Source organism: Pelophylax lessonae, assembly GCF_965119305.1.
Source record: "Pelophylax lessonae genome assembly, chromosome: 1".
Classification (NCBI taxonomy): Eukaryota; Metazoa; Chordata; class Amphibia; order Anura; family Ranidae; genus Pelophylax; species Pelophylax lessonae.
Window position 1 is genome coordinate 653,932,959 of NC_138768.1, and position 15,807 is coordinate 653,948,765.

Consider the following 15,807-nt stretch of genomic DNA (forward strand, 5'->3'; position numbering starts at 1 on the left):
CTCTAAACAGCAGCCTGCAGTACCTTGTGGTAGAAGGAAGCATCTGTTGCCAACACATCTACCTTATAAAACTTTGTTAACGTGTGCACGGACGACCAGGTAGCCGCCTTGCAAACCTGCATCACTGATGCCTGATGACGGAAGGCCCAGGAGGCACTAAGTGCCCGAGTATAACTTAACAGGGAAAGGAGGAACCTGACCCTTAATGGAATAAGCCTGAACCACAGTCTGTCTGATCCATCTGGAAATGGTCACAGCAAAAGCAGCCAACCCTTTGCGAGGTCCATCCGTGAGGACAAATAGTGAGTCTGACTTTCTAAAAGACTCCGTAGCAGCCAGGTACACCCTTATTGCAAAGCAATTTCCTTAGGATGCTTAGGCCTGGGACACAGGGAGGGCAACACGATGTCCTCATTCAAATGAAAATCAGAGCCGACCTTTGGAAGGAACGACGGACATGGACGAAGAACCATCTTATCCCTTTGAACCACCAGGTAAGGTGGACAAGACAGCACCGCCAGCTCTGACACCCTGTGCGCAGAAGTATTAGCCACCAAAAAGGCCAACTTCTGGGACAATATAAGCAGGGGAACCTCCCGATTGTTTTCAAAGGGAGGCTCTGGAGAACTGACGCCACCGAACTGAGGTCCCACGGCGGCAATGGAGACCGCACTGGAGGAACCAAGTGTCGCACTCCCTGGAGAAAGGTACGCACCAAGGAGTGTGTGGCCAACGGACATTGAAAGAAAACCGCCAAAGCCGAAACCTGGCTCTTGATGGTACTCAAGGCAAGGCGCTCCTCAACCCCTCATTAGAGGAAAGCCAAGATCCGAGTCACCAAAAAGGAGAAAGGGTGAACTCTGAGGAATTCACACCACGCAATGTACGTCTTCCAAGTACAATGGTAAATCTTCCTAGAAGTCAATTTTCTAGCTTTTAACAGCGTAGGAATCACTGAGTCAGACAACCCTCTATCCTTTAGCACCTGGCTTTTAACAGAATAGCAGACAGCAGAGAGAGGGAGAGAGAACACCACAAACAGACTCACCACCACCTTTTAGGTACTCACAGCACCGAACTGACTGCCCCCCAATGCCGCGATCAGGAAGAGGAATATCCAGGAATCATCACTAGAAGCAGAGGAGGGGCTCCCACTGGCGAATCACCGTCCATCCGGCTCCAAAAACATGGCCGCCACTATTTTCAAAGGGAAACTTCAAGAAAATGGGCGCGGAGGATACACAAACATGACTGCCGATCTGTAGCATAAAATGCTACAAGAAAATAGCGGCACTGCATCGCTCCCTGGGGCTCCAGGGGGGACCCAGAAGCTTGAAAACCATCCCAACAGGAAGGGGGGCCCTGGCAGGCGCCCCCACCAGGACCACCCCCCCCCCCCACGGTTCGATCATTTGGTTGCCGGCGGCGCGCTCCCCACCCCCATCTTAACACCCCAGGCCGACCTAAAAAGGTATGTCCATCCCAGGGGGGGGGGGGGGGGGGACAGGCAGTTGTGGCCAGATAGGGGGCAAAGGTCTGCAGAAGACTGCCTAGAAGGGGGGGGGGCGCTAACTGGGATGGGAGGGGAGCCCCTGGGTCCGACCTCCCCCCAAAGCCTTCCTGGGGTAGAGGGGGACACACACACCCCTTACCACACCAGGAGCAGGGTGGGACAGACCGCTGCTCCATCGTAATGCGGGTGATGTTGGCCAAGAGGAAATGCTGCGACTCAGGCCAAAGCCAGTTTGTATGTGTCCTTGCGAGATGTTTAACTAACAGGCCAGCCCCCGTCCAGTGGGATTATGTGCGGGAACTTCGGTCTGCACGTGCTCGCTGGCCAGACTGGGGGGGACTCTCTGGATCTAGATTATCCAGTCTGGTACTTGACTGTATATCTCACAGGAACAAAATATTAAAAACAGGAAAAAAAAATTCAATTTAAAAAGAAAAAATTGCCAGGACTAGAGATCCAAGCAAGGAACTAGGTCCTTACTACTGACTAGCCAGTTGAGTACCTATAGCAGAGAGTGTGAGTATACCCCCTGGGTCTGCAGTGCGGTCAAGTTCTTTTCTGCCTAGTGTCCTACTCCTGTAGGGGGCAGTATAACCCAAGTACTCAAGAAGATGAGGAGCCGTGTCCATCAATGAACGAAAGAAAAATATCATTTTATTCTAGGTAAAGAATTCAGGAGTAAGTCAGTCCAATCTAAGAGTCTGATGAACATTTTTACATGAACAAGAGGATGTATGATTGTTTAAAAAACAACTGTAGGAATTACAAAAAAAAAGAAAAAAAAGTTTCTAAGCGGGGAATAGGAGGCTCTGGCGCTCTCCTCCACTGCGGCTCCAGGGGGGTCCCTTGTTGCCATCATGTGGCCTTAAAAAAGAGGGAATGGGGCAAACTTGATGGACAACTTGGTCTTTTTTCTGCCAACTGGCAATATTCGTTAGTACAAATTATTTTGAATGTTAAGGTGGGATTTGGTGCCATAGGGTGACTCAACAATTTTGCCATTGCTAAATAAGGACCTGCTATGTGTACTTTTACATTGCACACCCCAGGCTCTCATCCAGCGCTGAAGATTTCCCTTGTGTGATTCTTTTTTTTTTTTTTTTCTGGAGCAAGTTCATCATCATGCATGATGCTCCAGAGGTGAGTTTAGCCTCTGAAATTGCACCAGATCTATCCTGATGGGTTTCGTCCAAAGCTGAACTTCAAACAAACTAAAACAAAACTAAAAAAAAAACAAAAAACTTTGCTTTAATCATTATCGTTATGCATTATTTATAGTAAGACTTTAATTGCATTTTAGAATACTGCTTTTTTAACTAATTGTAATTTGTCAGGTGTTACACCAACAGCAAACGTTTATGCAATGTGAGCCAAATTTTCAAACACTGAAGACTGGAGAATGGTGGATTGAGGGACCATAGGGAGGAAACTTATGTAAGGCTCCATGTAGCCTATTATGACCTAATGAGAAGACCCAGCCCTGCCAGGATCCTACTGATAGGTTGCTTTAAAGTCAGTCTGTCTGGTAAGCAGTTAAGATAGACTCACTACCCTTGCACTGACATTTTGGTGACGGTTTTAGTGCATCATTTACTCTAGTTGTATGATCCATTTTATTTTACCTACTACACTATGAGTGTCATTTTCTAATTTTTATGCTGGATTCCGATCACCTTTTCCCCTTTCATTCGAGAAAATTGGGATGTGTAAGCTTCGTTGCCTCATATGAAGGGATCTTGGTCTAAATGAAGAGTACTTGCTGTCAGGCATTTTCTCTGTGACTGTCCGGTAAGCAGTTTGAATTACTCACCTTGGACACAGTGTTCATCTGTACAGACACCGGGGACTGATCCTTTTGTTCTACTATTTTTAGCACTGCTTATGAACCACATTTATTATGACCGCCGTCTCTGGTAAAATGTGACAAAATCACGCCACGATTTTACCACTGCATTTTACAGCCAGCGCACAAAGCCTTCCTGTCTTGAACCTCCCCCTAACCGCAGCAGCACCTAAACGATCCTAAAAGCCTATGTGTACATGGACACAGGCTTTTATGGAGTTGAGTTTAGAAGCTTTGGCGAAAAAAAATGCCAAAAGCTGAAGTGTACGTGAAGCCTGATGCTGCTCCTCTACAGTCCAATGACTAGGCATGTGACACCAGCTACCAGCATAGCTGCAGCATGAATGAGTTGGGTCACCCTCCTAGCTACTGTATATAGGGTGGAAGGGGTGTGCAATTTTCAAGACTGACTTCACAGAATTACAAATACTTTGGCAGGTAAGACAGTTCACATATACTGTATGTATTTCAACAGTGTATGTAGCTGTTAGCCTGGAGTTTTACTTTATCCAACAACTACCTTATTGTTTGCAGAATGCAAATCTGCAGCGCTGGTTACAAAAGAAGTAAACATTTAGGTTTTAAATAATTTTCCACATAGAGCTAAATATTAATGTGATGTTTTTTGCTTCAGTCCCAACAGTCTGTCATATCTCAGCCTGCTGCACAACAATAATAATGTTCTTTTAATCTCTAATTAGCTAATGTTTAGACAGTGGATAGAGCAACCATACCACAAGGGAAGTTCTGACCTCAGTTAGTTAGAGATTTTCTACAAGAAAACAACTAGAAAACAAAGTCTAATGTATTATTTTTTTCTGAACTTAAAGCATAAGGCAAGCCTACGCTAACACAAATATAAAGCAATCCTGTACGATTAGCCCTACTCAGTGATTCTAGTTTTATATAGCCAGTTTGGCTCCAGAGCATTTTTTTTTTTATTGGTCTCACACATGTAAAAATTTTAATTTTTGGCAATAAATTACCTAAACCCCAAGAACATTATATATTTTATGAAAGCAGAAGACCTGTAGAAAAAAAAAAGGTGATGGATGAAAATTTCAATGTCACATGATATCTGCCGAACTGTTTATTAAACGCAAATTTTCAGGAAAAATATAATGAAATGAATTTTAGTGCAAAGAATACCCATTTTTGGTTCAAATATAAAAGATGAGGCTGCATCAAGTAAATAGATACCAAAATGTAAATGTTTTTAAAAATTGCATGCGCCTGCAATATCGCCATAAACTATGGTGCCCAAAAATCTCCATAGATGATGCTAGTTAAAGTTTCCTTTTTCAGGGTACCTTTCTCTTGCAGCATCCTAAGCCCCTTTGAAAACAGGAAAAAAGAGTGGTCTCTCCCTACACTGTGTACAATAATAAAAACGCAGGGCCACATAACCTGGGAAGCAGTGGCGGCTGGTATTTTTTGAGGCGCCGGACGCATGGAGTTCAATGGGGATTTTTTTTTTTTAACCATGTGATTAGAACCAGAGGCTCTCAAAAGGCTAAAAAAAAAAAAAAGGGTGGGCTCATGAGACCCGTTTCCCGATTGGCCAAAAGGAGAGGCCATGCTATTGGCCAATGAGGAGAAGACGCTAGGGAAGCCACCGCCAGAGATGAAGCTGATGGGAGGCTTCTAATGGGGCCAGGCAGGAGTGTTCCAGGGTATCTTTAGCGCTTTAATGTAAGTGAGCCAGCGATGGGGGGGTGGTGTGTGAGTTGGTGTGGTCCGAGGGGGGGGGGGGATATGGTGTGGTCCGCCTGACGCCCCCACCCCCCCTGGCCCATGGAGCACCAGCCACCACTGCTGGGAAGACTTTACCCTGCTCCCCACTCCTTTTTCCTTCCCCAAGCTAACAGGCTGACTAGAAACGACATGGTCTGCTGTTAATGCTTTTCCTGTGGAAGTTCAGGGAAGCAGCACAGAGAGAGTAGGAGTCTGCAGCACTGAGGCCTTATGCACACAGGAAGCTAATTTAACTATCCTAGAAGCCAGCAGCGTTTTTGCAGAAAAAAATAGTGTGTGAAGCTTTTACAAGCTTCTAAGGGCGTCAAACTCTTGGGCGTTAATTCATTGAATTGGCCAGAATAAATAATTTATTCTGGTAATTGAAATGAATTAATGCTCAGCTCAAGCACTAATATTTAGGCGCATTTAGCAGCTTCAAGTGTTTTTTTTTCTGCCCAAACTCTGCTTTTTCTGGACACACTGGCAGTGTTTTTTTGTTGCTGGCTCTAAAAGCTCCTGCCACTAAATGCTGCTAATAGCCTATGTATGCATAGACACATAGGCTAACATGGAGGGTTGTTTAGAGGCAGAAAAGAAAACCCCATCAGACGCCCCCTAGAAGCAGCTGTAAAAATGTCCAGTGTACACGAGGCCCGAAAGTTGTAAACTGTAAGTGCTGGGATAAAAATTAACAATTTGCTGGGGAATGTTTATTTTTATTGTGCTAAATATGTAAAATTAACCAAAGGTTTACTACGGTACTACTTTACGGTGCACGCAAAAACATGAAAAATCCACAAACTGAAGTGTTAGGCCAGGTGAAATATTCCTCCTTATATCAAGGGAGGGCTGTGGGGGAGAAGCTATGTGCTGCTGTTATTATTTTAAAGGAGAACTAAGCAATCAAGACAACATATTTTAATGGTTTTCCACAACAGTGGCTGCCTGCAGGAGAGGATAGATTTTTATAAAACTGATCACAATCCCTCTTCACCCAGACAAAACCATATGCTTTTCCAGGTTAAAAAATAAAAAAAACTTCAGATTCTGTAGAAATCAGGTGTTCATATTGCTGCTCTGCCTGAGACCCTTTTGATTTTGTTTGCGATTTTCTGCCCTTTTATGGATGCACAGTTTTTTTTTTGCCAGTAAAAGTTTTACTTAAAAGTCTGCAAAGTATACATTTAAGTATAAAAGTACAAAAATGCATAGAAAGAATGTTCAGAGACTTACATGAAACAACAACGATGGTATCTCAAATTCACAAACAAATGTATTGATCACAATACGCAATACATCACATTATGGTACCCACACAGGGTAGCAAAACATACCCAGTGGAGCATATGGAAGAGGTTCAGTCATCAGCAAGGAGGAAAGAAAAGAAAAAGGAAAAAAAAAGGGGGGAGGGTTCAGGAGTAGAGGGGAGAGTAATTGGATTTAATATGATCCATTTGGCCAGCTCCAAGGATATCCTGACTGCTGATTTCAGCTGATGCGAAGAAGGCCTTTGATCGCGTCAACTGGGCCTTTGTGAAGCAGGTTTTCTGTCAAATTGGTCTTGGATCCAAAATGTGCACCTGGATTGATGCCATGTATTCCCACCACGCGGCAGCAGTTAGAGCCAATGAAACATTATCGTCTGAATTTTCCCTGGGTTACAGAACAAGACAGGGTTGCACTAACAAATGTTAACATGGTTTGGGAGGAATAGTATTTTGAAAATGACAGTTCTTCCTAAGCTATTGTACCTCCTGCAGACCCTTCCAGTGACTAGAACTCATTCATTTCTGTGGGCAGTCCCTTCAATCCCTTCAAATACTAGTATGCTGTTCACATGTCCCGCATAAAAATCTGTTAAAAACCCACAGTCCGGAACCAAAGAGAGCAGCCTGAGATGGACAGAGATTAAACAGTAACTCCCTGTGCATCAACCCAGCAACTCCAGATCTTATCAAACTTATGTGGGCAATTCCTGCTAGCATAGGTTAATTTATACAAGGGAAGGGTACCATTGATAGCTGCTTTCCAGCTACTCACAGTAGGGGGGTAGAATACTTAAAATGCAGAAGGATCTCTCTGCATAGTAAGCAGAATAGAACACAGTCTTTCATGGGTGGGTTTGACATATTGTTGCAGAAGGTTATCTGAGAACGTTTCCTGATCTTAAGGCAGAGTTTCAGTTACCCAGCTGGATGTTTTTCAGATATTTGCATCTTCGACATGCCTTTGGCCAGCAGCTGCCTGCTCGGATTGTGCTGGAATCGGACCCCATTGGGCGGCTCCTGACCTCCATGCTGCTGGACAAACCTCCATCCTCCATCCTTATCTGTGGCTTACACTACTAAGTTAGATCAGGTATACAGAAGGTGGCAAGTTGATATACCTACTTTGGAGAGGGAGGAGTGGGAAGCTTGCTTTAGCTCTTATGTTACTATTTTGATTTAGGCTAGAGACTGGTTTATCCAACGTACGTTCCTACATAGGGTATACTTTACACCTTAACACTTGGCGACCATCTATCCATTTACCTCTCTGACCTGCCTAAGTCGTCAGGCCCCAGAGGCTCCTTTCTTGCTGTCGTTTTGGGCACAGGTGGTCTTGGATGTAAACTCGGTGTGTGGTTTAACTCTCGGATTGGACCCCAAGTTACTCTCTTTGAATGTTTTTAATGACACTCATATAACTCACCACGTAAAACTTTTCATCTGCTAGGTTTCCTTTTATGCCCGCAGAAAGATGTTATGTTGGAAATCTGATCAGCCCCCCTACTGCTGCTTCTTGGCGTTGTGCTGTAGATAGAATTTTACCTTTATATAAACATACCTATCTTAATCTTAATCGAAATGTTCTCAGAAATTTAATAACATTTGGTCAGATTGGATAGATTCATGGGGTAAAGAGGTTGACTTGTAGTAGCCGCCTTGATGTGAGGTGCTGGTAGGCACCCTGTTGAACGCCCATGTTGAACATTTTCAAGTAAAGGTGTGAAGCAGCGAAGAAGGTTGTCTGCCACATAGCAGGAAAGAACGCATCGAACCTCCATGCTAAGGTAACGAAACTTTGTCACAATCTTAAGTCGAGCAAAAGGAATAGTAGGAAGAGGTCCTGAAGTGAGAGGAAATACTAGGGATTTATCCCAATTAACCCTGAAACCAGAGTAGAAGCCAAAGGTATCGATAATCGCCAGGGCAGAGCAGAGGGAAGATTCTGGATCACCAAGATTTAATAGGGTGTCGTCGGCATACAGTGATATTCTTTCCTCCCAGGTACCTGCAGGTAAACCCTGCAATCATGTCACTAACCGGATAATACACGCAAGAGCTTCAAGCTCCAGGGCAAAGAGCCCCAGAGAAAGCGGGAATCCTGTTTAGAAATCCAGTGGAGCAAAAAAGGAAGATACAATGACGAATTGGTATGGACGCGGAAATCAAATGTCTTTTCGTCATCCAAGGAAACCACACCCCCATCCCTCACTGGCCCAGACACAGAAATGTTTGTAAAAAGCCTCCTAAATGTTGATATCAGTGCCATTTCTTGTCATAAAGCCCATCTGGTCTAGGTTTAAAGTTTTACCCAGCATAGCATACAATATGGCACTTTAGACATTAGTTTTCCTCTGCTTTCTAACAGATTTTATAACTACTACCACACATCTGCTAGAAACTGGTCAGAAAACTCTCATGGACAAAATGTATAAATAATGAATAAAAAATGCCATGATAGGAGTTTATGGTAGAAGAGTTTCTGCTGGTCTATTCTACCACAGAATCTGTTCCCTGCCTGCTAACAGTGCTCTGCTGATTGTACAATGACAGCAGCACAAGCAAGCTTAGTGTGCAATAGGTGCCAGGACAAATTAACACCCATGAGCATGCATGGGACTTAGGTTATCCCAATCCAGCCAATAGAGAAAAAGACGACTCCAAACAAGGAAGAAGTCCAGGTGAAGATGGAAACAGGTGAAATGTAACAACAAAGGGAAGCATAGATAATGCTAAAGGAGTGTTTTATTAGGTTAGTGTGCCATAATATGAAAATATGTTCTGCATACTTTATTGAACGTTATGGCACGAGCTCCTGAGGACCCATAATAATTTAGTTCTGCTTCAGCAAGTTATTTAACTCCTCTACAACCTGGAAGCTTGGAAGGAAAGTTCAATGACTAGATCAATTTTTTCATTGGCCATATGAGGGTGTGCAGCTTAATTGTGTATGGTCAGCTTAAGGGTCATGTAAAAGGTGTAAAATAGATATACGCACAACATGATAAATAGAGCAGACCACAAATGAGTCCAGTGGGTTGAATGAAAAAAAACGGACTCAATTCCCACATCTGCACACTCGATGTGGATGGAGGAATCCTCCCTGCTGAGCTATTGTATTCTGACAGTGGGAAGAGTTCCCTGCCGCCAGAAAACACTGATGAATGAACAGGGACAATCAATCAGAAAAGGCAGTTGTATAGAAGTTTATCAGTAGATTGACTTCTGTACAACCACAGTCCCCTTACATGGATCGAAATTCATCTGGTCTCTGCTGAACCGGCTGAATCTTGATCCATGTATGGCCGACTCACCTTTAAAAATAAATAAATAAATAAATGCACATTATTTTGCAGGTAAAAAATGTTTTAGGAGCCTGGAAAGCATTGGCCTCATACAGTATCTCATGAAAGTGAGTACACCCCTCACATTTTTGTAAATATTTTTTTTTTTTTCCAAAATAAATATTTTATATCTTTTCATGTGACAACACTAAAGAAATTACACTTTGCTACAATGTAAAGTAGTGAGTGTACAGATTGTATAACAGTGTAAATTTGCTGTCCTCTCAAAATAACTCAACACACTGCCATTATTGTCTAAACCGCTGGCAACAAAAGTGAGTACACCCCTAAGTGAAAATGTCCACATTGGGCCCAAAGTGTCAATATTTTGTGTGGCCACCATTATTTCACCAGAGCTTCACATGTTGCCACTGGAGTCCTCTTCCACTCCTCCATGATGACATCACAAAGCTGGTGGATGCTAGGGACCTTGCACTCCTGCACATTCTGTTTGAGGATGCCCCACAGATGCTCAATAGGGTTTAGGTCTGGAGACATGCTTGGCATGTCCATCACTATTACCCTCAGCTTCTTTAGCAAGGCAGTGGTCGTCTTGGAGGTGTGTTTGGAGTCGTTATCATGTTGGAATACTGCCCTGCGGCACAGTCTCCCTCCCTACAGGTTCCCTCAATGAACTGTAGCTCCCCAGTGCCGGCAGCACTCATGCAGCCCCTAGACCATGACACTCCCACCACCATGCTTGACTGTAGGCAAGACATACTTGTGTTTTTACTCCTCACCTGGTTGCCGCCACACACGCTTGACACCATCTGAACCAAGTAAGTTTATAATGGTCTCATCAGACCACAGGATATGGTTCCAGTAATCCATGTCCTTAGTCTGCTTGTCTTCAGCAAACTGTTTCTTGTGCATCATCTTTAGAAGAGGCTTCTTTCTGGGACGACAGCCATGCAGACCAGTTTGATGCAGTGTGTGGCATATGGGCTGAGCACTGACAGGCTGACCCCCTACCCCTTCAACCCCTGCAGCAATGCTAGCAGCACTCATACGTCTATTTCCCAAAGACAACCTCTGGATAGGACGCTGAGCACATGCACTAAACTTCTTTGGTCGACCATGGTGAGGCCTATTCTGAGTAGAACCTGTCCTGTTAAACTGCTGTATGGTCTTGGCCATCGTGCTGCAGCTCAGTTTCAGGGTTTTGGCAATCTTCTTATAGACTAGGTTATCTTTATATAGAGCAACAATTCTTTTTTTCAGATCCTCAGAGAGTTCTTTGCCATGAGGTGCCATGTTGAACTTCCAGTGACCAGTATGAGAGAGTGAGAGCAATAACACCAAATTTAACACACCTGCTCCCCATTCACACCTGAGACCTTGTAACACTAACGAGTCACATGACACCAGAGAGGGAAAATGGCAAATTGGGCCCAATTTGGACATTTTCACTTAGGGGTGTACTCACTTTTGTTGCCAGCGGTATAGACATTAATCGCTGTGTATTGAGTTATTTTGAGGGGACATCAATTTACACTGTTATACAAGCTGTACACTCACTACTTTACAATGTAGCAAAGTGTCATTTCTTCAGTGTTGTCACATGAAAAGATAGAATAAAATATTTACAAAAATGTGAGGGGTGTACTCACTTTTGTGAGATACTGTAGGTCTCCTGCAGACTGACAGGCAGGCAGTTTCACACCTAAAAGAAGTATCAATGAACTACCAGGGCGCAGTGGTAGTTCATTGAGAACTACAAGCTAGCAGACACAAAGGATGTCGGTACCTATAGTTCATTCACTGACAGCTGATACGGGAAGCTTCTCCCAGTACTGCTGTCACACAGAGGCAGTGGATACCTCTGCGGCTGCAGAAGTGGGAATAGGTTAGATGTTCCACCCTAAAAATGCGTGGAACAACATATTCATGAAGGTGAACTTATCCTTTAAGTCTTCCTATGCATATGCATTACTTCCACCAAATGTTTTTCAGTGGGTGAAAATGAACACCTCTTGATCAAGTCTTCTTCAAAAAACAAACTAAACCTAGCATTACAACATATGGTGCCACATTACACCTCTAGTCCGACAGATCAATTCCTTATTATCATCAATGCCATCATCACCACTAGAGGACCCTGGAAATCCACAATTTTTGTATATGAGGAAAATAAGGATGATTTCTCACTACCTAAATGCAGCCTTGGTGCCTGAACAACCATAAGCCAAGCCAGAAAATTGACATGTGGGCAAGGAATCCTAAGCAAACACAGACATTCAAGTCAACATTCACATAGGAACGTATGATCCCCTGGCATTCCTTTAATTTTCAGAGCAAACATAAATTATTTTTCACTAATTCTTTGATATCTTTTGACCAATTTCACTGTATTGAATGTTAGCTCACAGTCTGTTAGGAGAAGATTTGTCCTAGAATATTAAATTTCAGGAAAAAAGGAGATATTTGTGGCACTTCCAGTTAAATTAATTGCAGCATACAACAAACATTTTTACAATAAGTGATTGTATTTTGTTTTTAAGTGGTTGCCAATTTCATCATTACTTCTATAAAATGATAGTACACACTGGATGCGGGTCGGGTGCTGGTTTTCCAGCACGCCCGTTCGCCAGAAGCTGGTCGTGAGATTTTTGGCCCATGTGTACAAGGCTTTAGCTGTGATTGTAACAAGTATCCCCACTGCAATGCTTCCCCCTGTATTCCCATTGCAGTGATCACAAACTTTCAGTTCTAGTCCAGTCACAGCTTCGAAAAAGTCTCTTCCCCCCCCCCCCCCGATACAATTTTTAAATGCATATCTTTTTTTTAAGAATGCAACATAACCAAAATCTGAATGCTGGTAGGTAAACAGCCATGAATTATGACAGGGACATCTCACTTCTGAAATCCCCAAGAGATATAAGAAACCACATGGTGGCTAAGCCCACTAGACTCCATGTAGAATGCAAAGAAAGTGTAAACAATGCTGCTGCCAGACCCATCCACCCTACCAACTGCGCATTGTCAGAAGCCAATCCCTTCCCTGACTGCTTCCCATTGCCCAACACTTTTTTTTTTTTTTAATATTAACAACATACAAAGCCATGCACAACTCCTCCCTGAGCTACATCACCAATTTTGTCCTCTCTGCTCCTCCCAAGACCTCTTGCTCTCTAGCTTCCTTGTCTCATCCTCCCATGCTCGTCTCCAGGCATTCTCCAGAGCCTCTCCCATCCTCTGAAACTCCCTATCCCATTCTGTCCAGCTATCTTCTACTCTGTCCACTTTTAGATGATGCCTGAAAACTCATCTCTTCAGAGAAGCCTTTCCTGCCTTCAGCTAACCGAATCACTTATTTCTCCCATCAGTTCATCCCTCACAGTTATAACCTTTTGTTTTACTTCCCCCCTCCCTTTTAGATTGTAAGCTCCCAAGAGCAGGGCCCTCCTAACCCCCTTGTACTGAATTGTATTGTTGTTGTATTGTCTCCTTTTAAATTGTAAAGTGCTGTGTAAACTGTTGGCACTATATAAATCCTGTATATTAATAAAAAAAAAAGCAACAACCACACATTAGTGTCATTTACCTTATCTCCCTTTTTAATAGTTCGGACTTGCAGTTTGCTTATGGCTTTTTTTGCTGCATCCCCAAGCCGCCTCTAAAAGACAAACAAAATGTAAATTAGGAATAATGAACACGCAGGTTACATTTTATCGTTCACAGTCTGTAATCTAATAATCTACTTTGTAGCAAATATCAGTCATTCTCCAGATTGAGACCCGCATGATTTGGGTGCCCTAGAATATATATTTTTTTACATAGATTCTATGCTTTATAATACTCTATGATATATGAATATGATTTATGAACTCATTGTAAAATCACAATATTTCATTTATAACTCACATATAGCAAACATTAGGAAGAGAGATGGCTACGAGGAATAGTAATGCAGGATAAGAGAATCAATTTGCTGATTTATTTTAAACTAAATTAAAAAATTAAGTCTAGGTTCATACTCAGGCTACTTTTATTTGCAGCATTCTTTATATTATGTTTGTGCTTTCAGGCTTGAGCATTTTTGTTTTAGCCAATGGAAAGTTTATTACTATGAGAAGAAAACTGTGTTTATGTGCGTTTTCAGGCACTCCCACAAAAATGAACGATTCGGTCTCGAAAAAGTTTTTGTACTTTTTTCACACTTTAACCAACAATCTTCAAGTGACACCGCTCAGGTGTAAATGGGAACCATTGACTATAACTGGAATCTTGTTAAGTGTTGAAGCGCCTCAGGAAACATGCTTCAAGTCACCGAGATGTGAACTGGACCTAAAGAAGGGTCAGGTCAATAGAAATCATCATTGCTCCTGTTTGTATAGGAGAGCAATGGTGGATAAATTGCAATGGTTGTCTTTGGGAACATTGCCATTTTTCTCGGTGCTTGTCAATCTACATATTTACCACACCTGTGCAGGCTTTCTAGCAGTATCAGGGGTGTAAATGTAAAAACTTGCCTTGTGATAACATTTAAAGAAGACAGTGCCTGTAAAAATATCACATTCCAGTTTTATCTAATTGCAAATCAGAGTTGACGTGAAGTCCAAATAATGCTGGACAGTTACCAGGACTCCCCAACACTATAAAGTCAGGAATAACCACAATGTTGTCCATACGGCACCAGAGGACTTTTGCTCATGTCTGAAAATGTATTTTAAAATTGAATACCAAGTATGGTATATTTTTACATAATTACATTGGCCCAGCTTGGAACAATGTAACTATGAACAGTACATACCATACCTGACCAAAGCGAAGAGCCTGACATCACCATCCCACCCCTCCACCTTGTCCAATCAGAGAATACTTTGCATTCGTTCAGTAAATGCAAAAAATTCTCCAAATGGTGCCCATATTGAATGGTCAACCTCCACTCTGCACGGAACCTGGAGGCAAGTAGTGGTGTCTACTACGGTGATTTCCAGCTTTCAGGGGCATTAAGCAGGTATGGTATAAACATTGTTACAATAATCCATGTTAGGCTAGTGTAGCTATGTATAAAATATTGATACCTGAAATTCCTCTTTAAATACCCATAGTATACAAAGCGGTAGCTCATCTTATTGTTTCAGGTGTTCCTCCCCAGCCATGAGATCTTGTGGGATCTGTATGAAGCTAGGGCTGGAAAAGAAAACAATTGCTGCCAACATGGATCATATGATCAGGAATGCACCAACTTTTAAGATATGCACAATGTTAGATATATAAATAACGGAATATCTACCCATAAAAAAAAAAAAAAACGTATGCAGCAGGTGCCTTCACCAAAGGTTTTTATGACCTACAGCTAAGCCTTTGTAGTTGACTGAAACAATACAATCCCAAAGCAAAAAGTGTCCAAATTTGCATTTCCGGTGCAGATGAGCATGAGCCTCATCGATGGCAAAATCTCAAGATGTATAGGTAATAAATACCTTTCATTGCATAAAACTTTTCATGAAACAAAGGACTTTCTACCTTTAAAATATTAATTTAGCTCCAGCCAAATAGAATAAAAATACATTTTTAGGATGGCTGCTGTCTCTTTGTCTCCATACATACAAAAACACAATCACAAAAAAAAAAGTAATAATGAAACCTATGTCACGTCTTTCATTTTGTTTCTCATCAGTACAGGAAAAATAAGTTTCACAGCAGTTCCAGATACAATGAACTCTGGTTTGTCTAAAGACCACAAAGCGTTCCATGAAGAAACAAGTGTGGCCAGTCCATTTTATAAAAGGGCCTCTAAATAATGGCAAACAGCAGGCTCCTTCGTCATCTGTAGACATATTTCTAAAACAGCAAACACTTCAAGGTGCTAAAAGACAAGACTGGAAACATTGTGTTCAGATGCTGGATTTCTCCAGCAGTGACGGGAAGTAATCAAAATAGTTGTATTAATACTCCTCAGCATGCATACTCTTCAAAACAGATTCGAAAGTGTGTCAAAACTCAATGGCATACTGCCATTTAAGCACAATGAACACTCAAAATAGTAAAAAGACAAGGGCGGTGAACCTGCTCATTCGCAGTTGTTTTACGGTAAGATCTCAGCAGTCAAATACTTTTTTGTGTAGCATTTGCAAGGTACACATTAGGCATCAGGGC

At 42.4% G+C, this 15,807-nt stretch overlaps 1 protein-coding gene across 1 annotated transcript in view; it reads right to left on the reverse strand.

The window, feature by feature from the left end:
• The window catches only part of RNF150 (ring finger protein 150), a 252,992-nt gene that overhangs the window by 55,241 nt on the left and 181,944 nt on the right, over positions 1-15,807 (reverse strand). The window contains exon 3 of the mRNA XM_082243763.1: positions 13,247-13,318. Within this exon, the coding sequence (XP_082099889.1) occupies positions 13,247-13,318 (72 nt within the window). The remainder of the gene's footprint in view (positions 1-13,246; positions 13,319-15,807) is intronic.